Raw genomic sequence first — 19,019 nt, forward strand, 5'->3', positions numbered from 1 at the left:
GTGTTGGCAAGGATGGGAGCAACTCTCCTACATCGCTGGTAGGAGAGTAAAATGCTACAACTTCTTTGGAAGTTTCTTGTAAAGTTAAATATACACCTACTCTATGATTCAGTAATTCTACTCTTGGGTATTTTACCCAACAGCAATAATTACCCAAACAGTAGAATACTACTCAGCTAATAAAAAGGAAATAATTACTGATGCATGCAACAGTATGGATGAATCTCAAAAACATTATGGTGAACAAAAGAAACAAGACACAAAATAGTACATACTATGATTTCATTTGCATAGGAAAATGTTTAAATGAAGTATGAAATTGGATGCAACATTATGCTTTATGCAAAATCATACTTTAGATGGAAAGATATTGGCTATCATGAGAAAAGCCTCAGGAGATAACGAAAAGTGAAAAAGTACAGTATGGACCCCATATTATTAACAGACAAGCTAATGTATGCATAAAAATGCTAGAAGGAACTATTAATATGTTCACTCATTGGATAAATATTAATTAGGTGCCAACTGTTCCAGGCACTGTGCTAGGTAGTAGGGTTACAGTGATGAACTAAAATCAACACAGTTCTTACCACCATGGAGCATTAGCTGATGAGGAAAAAACTGTTAACAGTAGCCATCTCTTGGTGGTATGATTAAAAGTCACTTACAAAAAAACAATTAATTTTCTGTATTTTACAGATTTTCTATGGTGAGAAAGTATTACTTTATAACTAGGAGAAAAAAATATTTAAATGCTCTTTTCTTTCAAAGGCCTGTTGTCCACGCCTATTTCCAGTAGCATTAAATATTCATTTGGGGAACTTTCTGAGAGCCTTCTCTGATCAAAACAAAACATCTAGAACCACTCAATGAAAACATAAAAAGAAGAAAACTCTCATTAAGCTCCCTTCCCAAACAATTTTTTTAAATGAATAAGGCTTAAATGCACTGGTGGTGGTGGTAATGTTTTTAGTCATCACATCAATAGCTCCTGGCAACAACTGGAGGGTTCTATTTCACTCAGCTTGTACAGGTATCCACCTGGCCTGGGTCAGTTGCATTTTCATTTAATTGATGAATTTGATTCTCTTTCCTTTTACTTTCTGCATTGGTCAGAATTGACTACTTAAAACTATCAAGATTCATGCTAAATTGGCAATTCTACTAATTTCTTCAAATCTAGGTTTCCATGTTACAGGGCTTGTGAGACTTGGTATATTTCCTTATGACACTCCCTAAGCACTTCATAAACCTTAATTAATGACTAACTCTTCTGAGAAATAATTACGAATGCTTTTAATTTAACAAAAGCACAGGGAATCCTAGTTTCCACTGTTGTACAAAAGTAATCTGGCTTCAGTTTCTACGTGTATGAAGCCATTAAATATTAAACTTCTGTGTTAAATGCAGAGAACTGCAGAATATTTTAAAAACTGCAATAAAATAGCAAAAGGTATTTTATAGTGTATAATCTCTAATTTTATATGAAAAAGCACTACAGAAATGTTTTTATTAGTAATACATATTGTATGGACATTGTATACTATATTTTACTCATATCTTCCTATGAGTGCATTTAATTTTGATTAAATTACCTCAGAATGGACTCCTCCCACCACAGTTGAGGTCTAAAAAAAATTAGCGACTCCATATTAAAAAAATATTTTTTTTGCAATTGGAAAAACATGGCCTAAAGCAACATTCTACCAATCATAGCCTGATATCAAATTTATAATCTCTTTAGACTTCTTTTGTTTTGTTTTGGCTTTGCCGTGTGGCTCATGGGATCTCAGTTCCCTGACCAGAGATTGAACCTGGGCCCTAAGCAGTGAAAGCGTGGAGTCCTAACCACTTGGCCGCCAGGGAATTCCCCCCTTTAGACTCTTGTAAGTAAAAAATGCGAATGAAAGTTTTGCTGACTGGTAAATATATATTTACAGGTTGATATTCAGGCCATTTGGGGGGTAATATGCAAAGCTCTTAACAGTGTGTTATCCCTTGGTCTTCCTGGGAGAACCCAATACTATAACTGTGACAAGGATTGGGGAGCCCCAAAGCTGCCATCACCCCCTATTACTTTTGTTTAAATCCTTAAGAAGTAGGAGAGAAAATGGTGGCAGTCATTGCTGGCTACATAATACAGTACAGTCTAGGAGAACAGAATTTAATAGCTCTCTCATACCTGGGCTCCAGCATTCCACAGCATTCCTTCGTTGCTGTAGGTAAACGTCACAGGCATTCATCAAGTTGCTTGGGCCACAAATTTAGAGTTGGGGGCCAGGCAGAGAGGGACGCTCAATCCCTCACACACCATATCCTGTAAACCTACTCCCCCTACAGTCCATTTTTCCATACAACAGATCTTTCTCAACTTCAGTCTGATTTTTATCATTCCTCTGCTTAAAACCCTCAAGTGTCTCCTTTTTTCCTGAAAGTGATCTACTTCTTAGTAGACTTCTGTCTACTTCTTTGAACTCAGCTCAAACCTCTTCCCTTACATCCACTACAATTCAGACATAGTGGCCTTGTTTATACTGTATATACTGCAATTTATGCAAATAACCTCAAACAGACCAAGCTCATTTCTGTCCCAGAGCTCTTGCATTTGCTGTACCACAGGGTTTCAAATCATTCCCTCCCCATCCAGGTCCAAACTATAAATGAAATAAAGGTTTTGAGTACATTTTTAAGTGCTTTGGGGTATGTGTGAGAAATGTGTAGGAAAGCATATATTTTTCAGTTTCTCAAAGGAATCCAGACAATAAAATGTTAATGACCACTGGTATAGAGTTTTAATTTATAAAGCGCTTTCTTATATATTTACTTCTCATTACGTTTATGCAGGTAGATAGTATAGAAATGATCATTTCTACCTCGTAGATAGACATTGAGGTGTGAAGAGGTTAAACATATCAGAGTTCACACAGCCAGTCAGCGATAGAATTGACACAAATCCATTCTTTTGGACTCAAAATCCTGTGCCCTTTTGGCTGAAGACCAAGACATAGTCCATTCTTGCTTATCTTCATTTGCTTCAAAAACATCAAAGTTAAACACTTTTCTAAGGGCTTTCTTATTTAAACTAGCTTATAAGGCTGCATTAGGGCTTCCCTGGTGGCGCAGTGGTTGAGAATCTGCCTGCCAGTGCAGGGGACATGGGTTCGAGCCCTGGTCTGGGAAGATCCCACATGCCGCGGAGCAACTGGGCCCGTGAGCCACAGCTACTGAGCCTGCGCGTCTGGAGCCTGTGCTCCGCAACAAGAGAGGCCGCGATAGTGAGAGGCCCGCGCACCGCGATGAAGAGGGGCCCCGGCTCGCCGCAACTAGAGTAAGCCCTCGCACAGAAACGAAAACCCAACACAGCCAAAAATAAAAATAAAAAAATAGAATGTAAAGGATGTACCAAGGTTTAAAAAAAAAAAAAAAAAGGCTGCATTAAAATTTTCAATGAAAAAAATTTTATCATCAGCTGGATCAAGGCAGTTTTCAAGCAAAAATTTAATGTATGAACAAAGGAATGCTAAAGAGTTTTCTATTAAGCTAAGTAGAGCATAATTGGGGAAATAGCTTTGCAGGAATAAATTTAGCACACCTTAAAACCAAATGAAAATAATGTTGAGCTCTCTAATGTTTAGATTTTACCTACCCTTTTAATTAGCATACACAACTGAACCATCTATCCTGAAAAATCAATTTAATCTAATTTTTTTAAAAGTTAGTTTTCCCAGAAAAGAAAAATCTAAATTTAATCTCTTTCTCCTGCTCATGCAGTTTTCAAGAGAAATGGGATGGGGGGGATCTACATTATTTGGAGAATTACCACAAAACATTTAAACCATGTGAATTTGGCAGCAAAGATACTTCGTCTCAAGGGCCATGCCTGTGTAATGACCTATATGGGAAAAGAATCTAAAAAAGAATGGATATATGTACAACTGATTCACTTTGCTGTACAGCAGAAACTAACACAACATTGTAAATCGACTATACTCCAATCAAAAAAAAAAGGGGAGGGTATGCCTGTAGGATACAACCAGACACCAGCTTCAAAAGAGCTTGCTTCATTAACCTCAGGAACTTAAAGGGAACATGTCACTTGAAAGAATCTCCTATTCTGGGAGGATACAGTAGATCAAAGAGACTTTTTTCTTTCCTTATGAGCATCTATAATTAAAGACCTAATCCTTTATTTTAAGGAAGAAAAAAATGTGTCCTTTATTGAATTAGTTGTTTTCTTTTCCTTAAAACCCACGAGGTTAACATCATGTTTTGGAAGGAATTTCCTTTTAACCGGCCTGGGTGTCATTCTTAGATTTTGGTGCATATAAAAATGTTAGCCTAGCAGCATGTCTGCCTGGCGTCTTGGGACCTGCCACCTTCCCTGGACAATGTGAAGCCCAGTACCCAATCCCCACCGCCTGCAGAGGCCCAGCTTCATGCACAGCAAGGGCAGCAAAAGGAAGGACAGCCTGGAAGGGAGAAGCATGAATCCATCCACTTACAGGGTGTGTCCACATCTAGGTGCAGGCAGCGATAACCATGGTATCCAGGATTTCTCCAATGAGGACCAGTTCAAGTTCCACTATGGGGTTCGAAGGCCTCCCCTGGGCAGCTGCAGTGCCCATAGGTGTGGCAGTGGACACCGATGGAGACATTTTCAAGGCAGACTATGACAACCATTGGGTCAGCATCTTTTCTTCTGAGGGCAAGTTCAAGACCAAGATTGGAGCTGGTTGCCTCATAGGCTCCAAGGGAGTAGCCATAGAAGTGAATGGACATATCATTGTGTTTGACAAGTTGCTGCATCTTTACCTTCTGGCCCAGTGGCAAGCTGGTTGGCCATTTTGGGGGCCATGAGGCCACTGACCAACACTTTGCAGGGCCCCATCTTGTGAACAAGAATGAGATTGTAGCGATAGATTTCCATAACCATTCCATGAAGGTGGACGGGGCTGGCAGAGTTCCTCTTCAGGTTTGGCTCCCACAGGAGGGCAACGGGCGGTTCAACGCCCCCACGGGAGTAGCTGTGGATTCCAGCAGCAGCACCCTTGTGGCTGACCAGGGCAGCGCGGCACCCAGGCGTTGCACGGCTCTGGGTCCTTCCTGTCCTCGTATCAAGTCTGCAGAGCCATCGCAGCACCCACGGAGCCTGGCACTGACCTCCGATGCCCCCGTCGTGGTGGCGGCCTATGCTGGTGTCAACGAAAATAATCAATTAACAATCTATAACAGGAATAGAAGAGTTTTTTTGAACCAAACTGAGGACTACAGCTTCAAGACAGCATCTCAGATAACTGAGATAACTGTTCCAGAGAAGCATGGTTTTCAGCAGTTTTATATGTTGTCAGAACAAAGAACATTAAACAAGTCAGGGATACATTCCTTCAAGGTTAAAAAAAAGATCAGCACTACACAGCGAGTCAGTATGACCTTGGCATCTGGGAAAGGAGTCTTATCATTGAAGGAGTATCAGCATTGGCGTCCCAGGAAGGGAGACATCTAATCTTTACTTTTAACATGGACATTCTTTATTTTCGGCCAATGTACCCTTTTCTTAATAATTAAAGCAGATGAGGCCTATGCTACACCAGTAGCGGCATGGAGGCCCGGTCTAGCTCACGCAGGGATGTACCTAGGGGTGACTGGACAAGAGGCTCTGGCCAGAATCTGGCAGCCCTGAACGTGGGTTGTGGGCATGGGTGCCCTGGTGCCTTCCTCTTCCCCATCTCCCAACCCCAGGGTTGCTCTTTATTTACTCGTTTCTTGCTTTTAACTGGGTGGGCCTAGACTGTGGTCTCAATGATGTCTGCAAAGCTTCCCCCTACCCTTTTTACACACCTCCCCCGTCCCCTCAATCTGCTCCCCACTCCCCCAGCCTGGGGCGGAACAGCCTCGTACTCTAGGGCACAAGGCCCTCTGATGGTCTGTTTGCCACCCTTCACACAAAGACAGCAATACCCCATCTCTTTAATGAAATGAGTTCACACAAAAAGCCAAATGTAGGACGACGTGTACTTTGAGAGCACATTTCACATTTAGAATCACCTCATCAAATAATTTCTTTCCAGGGGCCTCTGCTAGGAATTTCCTGATGGTTTTCTATTACATACGTATATTTATAAAAACCTGTGGATTATTGCCTAAGTTAATTCTTAGGCAACCTCAATAGAGAAGCAAACCACAGATGGAGAAAAAAAAAAAAATCCAGAGCCTAATGGAAGAAAGAACTACTTCTTGGCTTCTGATTGCCAGAATTAAAACACTTTTAGGTTATTCCTTAACTGTAACTGATGCCACTGTTTCGGGATCCCATCCACTGCTAGGATCTAAGATTGCTGTTATACGGGAAGGGTAGTCTGTTAACTCCCTTCCTTCATTTAAAATAAACCTTGAAGAAACATCTGGCAAGAACTGTGATGTTGAAAATACTTTTTTGGCTGACAGATCTAAACATACTTAGCTGTGAGATGATAAGGACCTATGGATCTTTTCCAACCACCATTTTTTTTTTAATATTTAAATGGAATATAATTCAGTTTATTCCAGAAGGATGAAAAGGATTCACTTCTGCTGGGATTCAAACCTATCATTCTTGAGAAGTCCACCTGTATCGCACTGGATCATTAAGAGTACAAAAATCTTTAAAATAGATGAGCATTTTGTTTTCCCACGAATCAAAAATCCTGTGTCCATGTTTGGTGTCTTCATTATTTCTCGAAATGGATTTTGCTCAAATCAGATCTCAGCATCACTGAATGGTAAAGAAGAGTGTGCAGAAACAACTTGATAGGAGAAGGGCATTCACCTTCCACCAAAAATGTCCTGAATGGCTTAGCTGGTTAGCAGTATTACAAAGAGATGGCTGAGATCAAAGTTTTAATCTTCTTAGTGACCTGCTTACTCTGCTTAGCTCTATTCTATACTGGCCACAAATTCACCTCTCAAATTTCTGTTTCTAAATAAAGAAGGACCAGGAAACAAGGCATTAGCAAAACCAACACCAAACACAGGAAAACACAACAGGAACTGCTGCCAGTGGAAAAGGAGCCCTTCCATCAACACAGAACTTGCAGGCATTTCATTTCGTCTTTTCATTCATTCTTTCTGCGTGGCAGGTGCTGGTATCACAGAAAGAAACCAGCTATATTGCCTCTACCCAGAAGGAACTCGGTTTATAAAGAACAAGAGAGATTACAGTGCAAGTCCAGTAACTGAGGTGTGAACAGGGAGGCACTAATTCCAGCCTGGGCAGGCTCTCCAGAGGTGGCACAAGCCGAAGGACAGAGCGACTATCATTTTGAACAGCTGTAGCAGACGTTAGTCCAATATAGTAGCTACTTAATGAAATTTAAAATACCAACAGGAGGGGCTTCCCTGGTGGCGCAGTGGTTAAGAACCCGCCTGCCAATGCAGGGGACACGGGTTCGAGCCCTGGTCCGGGAAGATCCCACATGCCATGGAGCAACTAAGCCCGTGCGCCACAACTACTGAGCCCACGTGCTGCAACTACTGAAGCCCGCACGGCCTAGAGCCCGTGCTCCGCAACAAGAGAAATCACCGCAATGAGAAGGCTGCACACCACAACGAAGAGTAGCCCCCGCTCACCACAACTAGAGAAAGCCCGCGCGCAGCAACGAAGACCCAATGCAACCAAATATAACTAATTAATTAATTTTAAATAAATAAAAATCTTTAAAAAAAATAAATAAACAAAAAAAATAAAATACCAACAGGAGCCACTTAATATATTATTCTTGAGTTTTAAAAAAATGGGAGGACTGAGCAACAGGCATTTGGGAATCTCTAGTGTATGTATTAATAAGATGGCATCAATTCTTTTACCCCACTGCTCGTTTTTGTTGTCGAAGATAAACAACAAATCCCTGGCCCTTTGAATAAATTGAAATAAGAACAGGTTTAGAATTAAGTCTCAGGACAGAACGTTTCCCTATAAGACATACAGGAGCTGTGGTTTAAATGAACCAAGTGTACTCTCCAAGTTTCAAATCATGGATTTATACAAGTGAAAACAGTGTGACAGAAAGCTCTTCTTAGGAAACACCACAGTTCTTCCATCACTGATGAAGTCATGGGCTCCATTAAAAGATAAGTTAATCATTTAAAGTGAGTATGTTATGCTATTTGAGGTTCCTTCTAAAACCCCTCTCCAAAGGTAAGCTGGACCAGTAAAATGAAGCTTTATAAGTTAGCAAGACACCACCCCCATCTTGTGTTCAACAGTCTTCATTACACCCATGTTATTGCCAAAGATGACACTTGCAATTCAACAGTTACAGAATATAGCTTTATTTATAGAATCTTACAAATAAAAACATTTACAGTCCACATAACTTAAGTTATTTTTTTTCTAATTTATCCTCATAACACCTGAGTTATTTAAAAAAATACTGTGATGGAATTGCAGAACTGTAAAAGGAAATATGAGTAATAAAAATCTAACCTCTCTCTTTTGCAAAAATCAGACAACTTTTCGTTTTTTAAGCAGATTTCCAACGTATTACCATCTCCACATTACCATGTGGAAGAGGACTTACTAAAAACAGGTCTTAGGATACCCGAACAGAGAAGCCTTCTTTTTAAAACCCAGGGTGAAGGACCAATGAAGGAAAGACCTAAGTTGACACTAGACACAAAAAACCTTTGGGGCAAGGACAGAAGGCAACCTGCAAGCCAGGGTGAGGGTGAGAAGCAGCAGAACCCCTGCTCCTGGGTCACTGCTCCTGCACGTGACACATACTTTCCTTGTTATCCTTAATGGGAGCCGGTCCGCGCAGGGAAAAGGGAGGGTGAAGATGCTAATGCCAGAGGTGAAAAAGGTCCTCAGAACTCGCTACTCCTCAGACTTCTAATATGTACAAATGCTTAAAACAGCAAATCCAACACTTCAAAAAGAAATGGCCACATTTTCAATTGAGGAAAACCTGTTGCCAATGGCAACACATAATCAGTTGCACGATTTCAGTGTCTCCACCCCTAAGCTCAAACTAGGACTGGCCTCTGGACCAATTAGTTTGAAGAGAATTTCCCTTTGAGGCAGCTGTCTGTGAAAGGAAAGTTAGTTCTTAATATAGGTGTGCAAGAGAAGGGAAGGCACCCTGCTACTTCGTATTTTATTTTTTAATTTGCTCAAGGTTACATTTTTGAGCTCTTCTCCTAAAACTAGAAACCCACTAACTCTTACTTAGGATTCTACTCCAAGAATAACAGTATTTGTAAGGAATGACAGATCTATAGGGAATGCTAAAATTATAAATTTAATACATCCATGTGAATTAAGGGAAGCAAAATCTTCTGAAGTCCTAAGGTTTGAGTGTTATTTCCTGCTAGCTCCTGCAAGCAGTTTGAGGGAAATCAAACAGAAAAGACAAAGAATTGTTTTAAAACAGTAACAATGACAATATAAAAAATTAGATTCCAACATTCAAGGAATTGGTTCTTTGGTAAAAACTGGACCATAATCCTACCAGGAGTCTGTCCTGATAGTTCATCTAGAATCGTGAGAACTGAGTTTTCCTTCTTCTTCTGCCCATTCTCAAATCTATCAAAGTCAATAGGCAAGATGAGAAAAACTTATAAAGCATCACCAGCGGTTTTCCCGCTCATGTTCTTTTCAAGAATAGTCCTGGTTTGACGGATGTTTCCCAAGGGGCTGGGGGGCGGGGGCGGGGAAAAAAGCCAGAGTAGATGCTGCTTTTAACTACCATAGAGTGGAAAGTTTTCCTGTCAGAACGGAAAAACTAACGGGTGGTGGCGACGGACCAGGACTCGTCAGCCACGTGCACAAGTCAGTTTGTGAACACAGCCCCTGGGCTGCGACTGTGGGCACCACTGAGGAAGGCTTCTGGAGAGGTCGGCTCCCCAGAGTGGCTAAAGAATCTCACATTATCAATATGATAATAATAAAGCAATTCACCTAGTGAACCTGGAGATGAGCTCCCCTCCAAGCCAGAGCTCTGAGGAGAGGGCTCCACGGGGCCGGCGGCTGGCCTACGGTCTCACACCCAAGTCTATCGATCCGTTTTTCTGAAGAGAGTTAGAACAATTCCTATTCAATTCGATACAGGATTCGCCCTTGCTTGCTTGGGGTGAGGGAGGAAGGGGGAACCCCAGACGGTGCAGCAGAACCCATGGGTCCTCTATTCTGCAAACCCCAGGGATGCCCCCATCCAAGCTCTGGACCTTCCATCTCAGAGTTCTATCACTGTTACTTATGGAATTAGTAAACCCTAAATGTTGCCTGCACTGATTCCGTTTCTGATTACCCTTGTCAAGAAGACCACAGGCTGCACTCCAGTTCTGTAAGTCAGCTTGCCACCTGTCAGCACAACTGTTGACCAGGGAGGTAAATCTGTGCAGTCTGCCCTCTGACACGGGCATCGTCAATGTGCTTAGAATGTGCTTCCAGGGAGTCTCCCAGGAGATGGGGGTGGGGAAAGGGGGGTAGAAATCACAGCAAAGCCAACGGATGTCTCACAGGTCTCTCTTCTCTGCCCTCCAGTCTGCCAGTGTTCATCCAAAAGGAGGGGAGGTTCAGGCAACAGAACCTACCTGCTGGCTCACCTGGACGGCCATGAAACACCAGGTGCAGAACCGGTGCCAAGCATCCCAGTGGGAACAGGTAACCATCCTGACAAGACACACACCCCCATCTCAGGGTGATCCTTGCCTCTCCCTCCCGCCCTACTCATCTGTTTCCAGCTTTCAGTTCTCTTTGAAAGAATAGGCAACTGAACAGATTTTGAAAAAATAAGAGGGATTCCTGTCTTCTATACCTTTTCTGTAAAAATAGGCGGATTCGCTTAAAAATGGGTCACCTTGAGGCCGAGGAAACACATTTAGATTTATGGGCCCCAAACTATAGATTCACCTCCTGATATTTCTAACCAAGTTGTGAGCCCTGGCTATCTTTTTTGCATTGTCGGGCAAAGGATTCAAAATGTCTCAGTGCTGGTTGGAAGAGAAAGAGGCCAGGGTAACCAGAGAAAAAAGTTAGTCTTGTCTTTTAAGCTGCATTCAGTTCCAGAATCACTCTGAGAAAGAAGAGGAAAGGGAGAGAGGCACTACCTAGAGGCTGGTTACCAGGGCAGCTTATTCCTAGGATACAGCATTTTAAAAACAGCTAACATTTGAATGCAGGAATACAGTCTCCATGTCACAGTTTTTAATAGAACTGCCTCTTCCGAGGTGCTTCCTGGATGAGGAGTCCTCGGGCCAGGGATCGGCAGCCAAGGGCCAGACTGCCAATCCCGCCGGCTCCTGGCAAGGCCCTACCCGATCTGGATCTGTCCCGAATACATAGTGAGGACCAGCATGATGCTGAAACCAGTCAAGAGGCCCAGGTTCTGGATGGCAAAGGGGATCAAGACACTGCCCTTCCTTTCATCCTCTTGGCAGACCTCGTTCATCTCAGGGAACTGAGGAAGAAGAAAAAAACACGAGAGAGCTGCAGTTCCTTTCTTAACCTTTAAGTGCAGGACAATTCAGTCATATATATATTACCTAACAATTATTACAACATTTACTATTATTATATTTTTATATTATAAGGCCACCACAATCATTAGTATAAATATATGATTATAATAAAGATATATAATATACGATTGGTTTACAAAGAAAATCAACAGCAATAACTTCTAGAACTTAAACGTTAGAGCCTTTCTCCAAGGTGGTTACCACTACTTTACAGCTATGGAAGTGAAACAAAGTACTATACATGCATGTAACCCTGGATGTGTTTAGATGCGGACTAAAAATAACCACTTTGATAAAAATTACTGTGATCTTTAAAAACACTTCAGAAGGTCTTTTTGCTATCAGAATGTTGTCACTTGTTTGGGAAACTCAGCAACCATGTAAGGGGCCAGCATAGAATGGAACTAAGCATTGCCATGACTCAAGGCCTCTTGCTGCTGGCCAGCAAGGCAGGTGACAAAAATACCCTAACCCCAGGGAGGGCCACCCACCGGAGGAGAGAATCTAAGATGTTTCCATGGGCTGAGGATGGACCATGGTGGTCAGTGCTCTCATCATCTCATCAAAAATACTACTTTCCCTTATAAAGCAGAAACTAACACACCATTGTAAAGCAATTATACTCCAATAAAGATGTTATAAAAAAAAAAAAAAAAAAAACAACTACTTTCCAGGACTGCTCTGCTGGTGCAGTGGTTAAGACTCTGCGCTCCCAATGCAGGGGGCCCAGGTTCGTTCCCTGCTCAGGAAACTAGATCCCACATGTCACAACTAAGGAGCCCGCCTGCTGCAACTAAGACCCAGCATGACCAAGTAAATAAATAAATATTTTTAAAAAACAAAAACAAAAAACTGCTTTCCGAGGATATGGAAAATAATTCATGCAAACCTGCCAAAGAACATGTCATGCCAACAAGGAAGGAAATCAACCTTGTTAGTTAGAAAGATGCAACAAATCAGGTATTAAACTAGCAAACGCAAAACTACTTAAATGGTTATACCAAATGTTAGCGGGTACAATGTACACTTTCAGACACTGCTAATGATGTAAATTAAAGAACGGTAAGCTTTTTAGAAAGCAATTTGGCGATATATATTAAAACCTCAAACCACGCATCCCTTCTGAACCAGCAATTCTTGTCCTGGAGAAGGTAAATCCTCTCACCAAATACTACTGCTAATGAGAAAAGGATGCTTTTAAAGACTATGCCACATGAAAAATGTCTAGGATGTATTAAGTAAAAAAAAAAAAAAAAGAAACCAGGGTATAAAATTGTGTACTCCATGTGATTAGTTATTTAAAAACAAACACAATGCACTGAGATGAAAAAGAAACAAACCCAAGTGTTGTTGTTTTGGGGGAGAATAATTATGGGTAATTTCCTCTCCTTCCTTCCCTCCCTCCCCCCCATTCTTTATCTGTAAGTCTCTATTCTGTAATTCTTAAAGTAAGGACCCTGGAGTTGAGATACATCATTTTCTTTAACGACATATGCTAAAGGAACATAGGCCTTTCATCCTTTAAAATCTAATGTTCCCTTAAAAGGCATTGAACAGTACACTGTTATTTACAAATAGTGTGGCATGTGACTTGATTCCTCAATAAAGTTATTATTGGTGGCTCAGCGGTTAAGAATCTGCCTGCCAATGCAGCGGACACAGGTTCAATCCCTGGTCCAGGAAGATCCACATGCCGTGGAGCAACTAAGCCCGTGTGCCACAACTACTGAGCCTGAGCTCTAGAGCCCACGAGCCACAACTAATGAGCCCACACGCTCTAGGGCCCGCGTGCCTAGAGCCCGTGCTCCACAACAAGAGACGCCACTGCAACGAGAAGCCCGCGCACCGCAACAAAGAGTAGCCCCCGCTTGCCGCAACTAGAGAAAGCCCGCGCACAGCAACAAAGACCCAATGCAGCCAAAAATAAATAAATAAATAAATTTATTTTTTAAAAAAACAAAAACAAAAAAACTAACTAATGCCCCTTAGCTGTCCTCCCAATCCAATGAATTTCATAACCCGATCCAGTTTTGCCTACAAGGCATTAAAACTATGGAAGACTTACCATATCAGCCAAAGAAATATACAAGAACATTCCTCCAGCCAGGGCAAAGATCCAGTTGGCAGAGAAGTGGCTGCCAGCTAAGATGCCGAAGGCCAGGCCCACGTAACAGCAGCAGGCAGAGAGGAAGTTGAAGAAGAGAGCCTGCTGGATACTCATGCCGGCATTGAGCAGGATGACAAAGTCTCCTATGGTGGGGACAACAAGAGGGGAGGGTGTGGACAGAAGATTCATACTAGGTCGTGGGACACACAACTTGATGAGGACATGCTTAAACGCTGGATGGAGTGTGGGTGAAAATTAAGATGGCCCCAGACTGAAGCTCACGGTGACAAGACTAGGGCCCCCTTCACCACCATGCCGAGGGGCTGTCTCCATCTGCAAGGCTGGGAGTGTACATCCAGCCTAGAGGCTGAAAACAATGCACAGGATTTTCAAAAGAGAAAACCATCTAGCAATGGCCTCATTTCTCTTTTGACTGATGGTGAAACAGAAGGAGCTTCCTTCCTCAAAACTGCAATGAATGGTATTTTTCGAAAACAAAATTGAGACTGAGAGAAGTTAAAGTAATTTGCCCAAAGTCACAAGCCGATAAGTGGCAAAGCCAGGACATGACCTTGAGTGTCTGAGCCTCCAAAAAGTCTAGGCTTTTTACACTCTCCCTCTGATAAAACCAAGGACCTTCCAACCCCTGGTTCATCTATTTCTTCTACCCACCAGACTTCTAACATACACCTCAGCCTTTGGAAGATTAATAGGATGTAAGAGATAACCTATATTGAGCACTTAGAATAGTGTATGGCACGCAGTAAGTCCTTTTCACTACTTTTTCCTTTTGTTTCTTACAATAAATCAATGAGGAAGGTACCAGTATTAAGCCCAGTGTAGAGGTGAGGAAACAGCCACAGGTTATGGGACTTTGGGGAAACAACCATCCCAGTAAAAAATGCCATCATTTCCAATGATCAATTTTCTTTCTTTCTTTCTTTCTTCCTTTTTTTGGCCACGCTGCGCAGCATGCGGGATCTTAGCTCCCTGACCAGGGGTCGAACCCATGCCCCCTGCAGTGGAAGCGTGGAGTCTTAACCATTAGAAAGCCAGGGAAGTCCCGTCCAATGATCAATTTTCAATTATTAATTCAGCTGTTGAGAATTAGTGGTGGGATTTCACATAGCATAGACAATGTGTTAATTAATTATAATGTGTGTTCTGAAGTGGGGGGAGGAGTCGGCACAAGCGGAAGGGGCTGGGGGGCGGGGTGTCAGCACACTTACCTAGCTCGTGTGGGAACTCCTCGCAGAGGATGGCCACCGAGGTGCTGATGCCTTGGAAGACAGACACGGTGAAGGAGGCACCAATAGCCAGGCCATCGATGAAATTATGGAGGCCGTCGCTCAGGGTGATCATCCAGGCCAGTGTGCCGATGTCAGAGTAGCGGACACCTTTCAGCCAGTAGCAGGCGCTCTGGGAAGCCTGCAGGTCCTGCAAGAAAGCCCCCCTGTCAAAGGGTGGACGACGGACCTTCAAGGTAGGCCCGAGTCATCAAGGCCATTACCGCTTAAGGGCCCCTGCCTGCCCAGCAGTGGATGGCCCACTGACCTGGACAGAGAGGGAGCCCACGATGACCTTCTCGTCCATCACAGGGGCCTTCCCGTCCAGCTCGCCACTGCAGTGCTGAGGAATCATGTGGTCCAGATCCCCGTTCTGCAGCTTCTCCGTCACCCCCTCCTCCTGGTCCTTCTGGGAAGGGAGCGTCTCAGAGGCATAATGACTGTGTCCGTGATGATGCTGGAGGGACCACAGGGAGGGGTCGGGTCAGTGCAACGCTCACCAAAACCACCCACCCAGCAGGAGCTCCAAGCACCGGGAAGACCTCACTCCCACCATCCAAGAAAACACAAGCAGGCAATAGGACAGAAACCTAGGGCAAGGTGTTGGAGAAAGCTGAATCGAAGGGCATGTGGTGCTGCCATGGGACGGATCTCAGAGGAGTGACCTCAGGGCCAACACTCATTCCTGCCAGGAGGCACAGCAAAGAGCTTTTAGAGCTGCTCCTCGCAATGGCTGATGATTCGCCCTCACCCACTGCTAATACCCTCCTGAGGTGAAGTGAGATAGCTACTCAGGAAATAGTTTGTGGGTTTGAATCTACGGCAGGAGGATCCAGGTAAGTTCACTGGATTGGCACTGAGGTAACACCACTACCGGACACATTTCTGAGATGGATGCTCTCCCTAGAGGTGCTTCTTTTACCAACGATTTGGCCTCACCTCATTTTTCTGCCTAAGAAGCATCTTCAAGATCTTCTCTGTGAAAAAGAAGAGATAAAAGCCCCCAAACACCACTGCAGACTTGGAGACATAATAATCTTCCAGAGGGTTGAAACCAAAAGCCTGTGGACCCAAGAAAACAAAATGAGTTTAAGAATATAGAAAATCTTCACTGGTCCCCTCTCGTCTCTTTCGCCACTTGACTCTAGGAAAGGAAGAGGCCGGGACAACTCTGCCATGTACTCAATCCCTTTCCAGCAAAAATCTAGCCCCTGATGTTTCCCTAATGTCACATCACCAGACCTGCTGGGTTCTCTCTAGCTTATTTTCTGATGCAAAAGACAGATCGTTTTTAGAATTTTACTCTCAGGAAGAACAGCCTTGGATGTGGCTTTCTACTTTTAATGAGGATTCTGTCTTCATTTCTCCTGGTGCTTTGCTACAAGGGCAGACTCTGCCAGCAGATTCCATATTTAAGGAGGAGACACTCGTGTTTGTTTTCATCGTTATATAGCATTCCTGGCTGATCTGCCTGTAAACACACAGGGAGATGGTACAGTTATACTTTCTAAAATGGGAAATCCTTTCTCCAGTTAAATAGTAAGAATTGCGGCATCTTCCTGACCGCAGACCTCCCAGTGACCACAAAACCAAGAAAGCAGACTGGGTGACTGCACGTGTCAATTTTGGGGGTTTTGTCTTGGTTTCTGGAAACTTCACTTATTATGGCCAAAAGGAAGAAAGAAAAAAAGACTCCATTGGGAAGCAGACAGGAGTAGAAATCAGGAGAATTGCATTCTTGGTGATGCTCCTGACTTGTGAAGGGGGCCCTTGGGAAAGTGTCTGCTGACCTGCTCCTAAGTTTTCTGATAGGAAATGGGCCTCTCGAATAAACGCCAGCCTTCTCATGAATGGGTCCCAGATAAAAGACCATCAGTACCAGGAACTCCGGGCTGCTTAAAAGCTAAGTGTTTTTCTTTTCTATTTTAAAGGGACGAAATGCAATCTCTTCGTGTAGTTTTCTAAGAGACATTAAAGGTCAAGTTCTAGAAGAGAAATTTCTCATTCCGGCCAACTTTCCAGGAGAGTCAAATCATTTTAAGGAAAAGTGGAGTGAAAAGAGGCAACTAACAGTTCTCCACAAAAAGCACTAAGATATGAGCTCTTGTGCAGGTCAGATTCTGTATCTGTTAAATGGGTACAACATTCCTTGTTTCCTACGCATCACAGAGGTGATCTCAGGATCAACTCAGAAAACACAAAACTGCATCTTGGAAAACAAAGTGCTATAAGGAGCCTAGGGCGCCATCTTTCTGCTTCACCTCCGGCTCACCCAGGCCTGTCAGACCACCCACAGTGAAGTGCCTCAGGATTCCTGCCATCAGCAGGTCTACGCAGAGACCACACAGGATCAGAAACTCCTCCAAGGCCCTTGGTAAGTCTTACAGACACTGGGCTCCTCCTCTCTCATGAAGGGTTTCCTGGTTAGCCCAGGTGAAGGGGCAAAGGTGCCATCAACATGTGTGAGGCCAGACTGGTGGGTTCTCTCTAGCTTCTTTTCTTTCTTTTCTTCTTCTTTTTTTTTTTTGCCAACAACAAAACTTTACTGCACACCTATTACATAAAGGCCCTTCCATGGATTAGGAGCTCATTATTTAATCCTCATACCTCTCTAGCTTATTTTCTGATGCAAAAGACAGACTGTCTTTAGAATTTAATGCCCTACGGAGGAGAAGTGAGCTTTTCATTGAGACCTATGGATTCTGTTTTTGGTGCCAAAAGCTCCAAATTGGGAGCCATAACGTGACCTAACTACACTACCTCTCTCCACCCAACAGACAGTGAGCACCAGGTGTTTAAGAAACATTAACTCACGTAACCCTCACGGCATCACCCTGAGGTCCGCCCTTATTACTCTTCCCGTTTTACGTATGAGGAAACGGAAGCACAGAGAGGTCAGGTGACTTGCCCAAGGGCACAGAACTTGTGGCCGGTGGAGCTGGGATTTGAACCAGCTCTCAAACCTTCTCTAAGCTGCCTCTCCTCGCTCGTGCCTACGTCCTAGCTTCACTTTCCAAAAGGAGAGGACCTCCTCTCTAGGCCTTCTGTGGAGACGGAGGGCCCTCCCACTGTGTCCCGCCATCCCCCAGGAGGTGGCGTGCTCCTGTGCAAGGGCGCTGGCTTGCCATACCTCGGGGATGAGCTGGAAGAGGGCGTTGGAGTAGAGGGTTCCAATCGCCAGAGCTATGAAGTAGAGCAGCAGCCTCTTGTAAAAAGTCTTCTTCATGAAGGGCACCACGCTGGCCCCCATCAGGGAGCAGAGGGAGATGACGGTCACACAGAGGAGACCGTACCCCCAGACTGCCGGGGAGGGGGAGCCAGCCCCACCCAGGACAGGGACAAGGGCGAACGCCCCACGGCACAGCCGCCGCCATTCAGGGAGAGAGGTGGAGAGGGCGGGAGGTAGAGTGGGAGGGGGTTTTGGTGGATATTAACAAAGGAGGCAAAACAAGAAAAATCAGAGAGACAAGCAGGGAGGGAGAGAGAAACAGAACATTTGTTAGTGATTCAAGTCCGATGAAATTTCCTTCAATCAGCTCAGGAGAAACGGGGAGGAATCCGAGGTGGCCTTGGAACCCCGCGTCTCTCGCCCCTGCTGCCTGGTGGCTGAGTCCCACCTGCTGGCTGCTGTGCCTGGCAGGGCAGGTCCTGCCTTGGCCCGTAGCCGAGGCGTGCTCAGGCCTAGCCAGGGGCTGCCCAGCAGACTTTGGACTCGAGAGCTCTATGGAACAGGAAACCAGAGCAAGGGGAAGAGACCGATCGATCGTTGGGCTGCCGTGTTGGCACGTCTGACCCTCGCTATGCAGGCACAAGGGACACTCCCCGCACCCGGTCTGCTCTGTGCAGGACTCAACAAAGTCGGACGTGCAGGGCAGAAGGGACGGACAAGTAAGGCCCGATGGCCACAAAATCCATTCTCTTAACATCTCAGGTTTTGTTGCCTTTTTTTTTTTTTTTTTCCTATGATCTTGTTTTGTTTTTTGTTTTTGTTTTCGGCTATGCCCTGAAACTTGCAGGATCTCAGTTCCCCGACCAGGGAATGAACCTGGGCCATGGCACAGGAAACCCGGAATCCTAACCACTAGGCCACCAGGGAACTCCCTCAGGTTTTGCTTTATTTGTTTGTTTCC

General features: G+C 44.0%; 1 protein-coding gene and 1 pseudogene across 2 annotated transcripts in view; one reads left to right on the forward strand and one right to left on the reverse strand.

Moving 5' to 3' along the window:
- The first annotated feature begins 4,584 nt into the window (after window positions 1-4,584).
- Window positions 4,585-5,920, forward strand: LOC132367701 (tripartite motif-containing protein 3-like; annotated as a pseudogene).
- Window positions 5,921-8,347: 2,427 nt separating this feature from the next.
- SLC39A14 (solute carrier family 39 member 14) overlaps window positions 8,348-19,019 on the reverse strand; it is a 45,971-nt gene continuing 35,299 nt past the window's right edge. The window contains exons 4-9 of one of the 2 annotated variants that reach the window (XM_059926931.1): window positions 18,020-18,189; window positions 15,829-15,951; window positions 15,158-15,346; window positions 14,833-15,040; window positions 13,562-13,746; window positions 8,348-11,435 (exon numbers count right to left, since the gene is read on the reverse strand). In XM_059926931.1, the coding sequence (XP_059782914.1) occupies window positions 11,289-11,435; window positions 13,562-13,746; window positions 14,833-15,040; window positions 15,158-15,346; window positions 15,829-15,951; window positions 18,020-18,189 (1,022 nt within the window). In that variant the 3' untranslated portion in view covers window positions 8,348-11,288. The remainder of the gene's footprint in view (window positions 11,436-13,561; window positions 13,747-14,832; window positions 15,041-15,157; window positions 15,347-15,828; window positions 15,952-18,019; window positions 18,190-19,019) is intronic. The other variant, XM_059926932.1, reaches the window with a different exon arrangement.

Source organism: Balaenoptera ricei, chromosome 6 (assembly GCF_028023285.1).
Source record: "Balaenoptera ricei isolate mBalRic1 chromosome 6, mBalRic1.hap2, whole genome shotgun sequence".
In the NCBI taxonomy this organism is placed as follows: domain Eukaryota; kingdom Metazoa; phylum Chordata; class Mammalia; order Artiodactyla; family Balaenopteridae; genus Balaenoptera; species Balaenoptera ricei.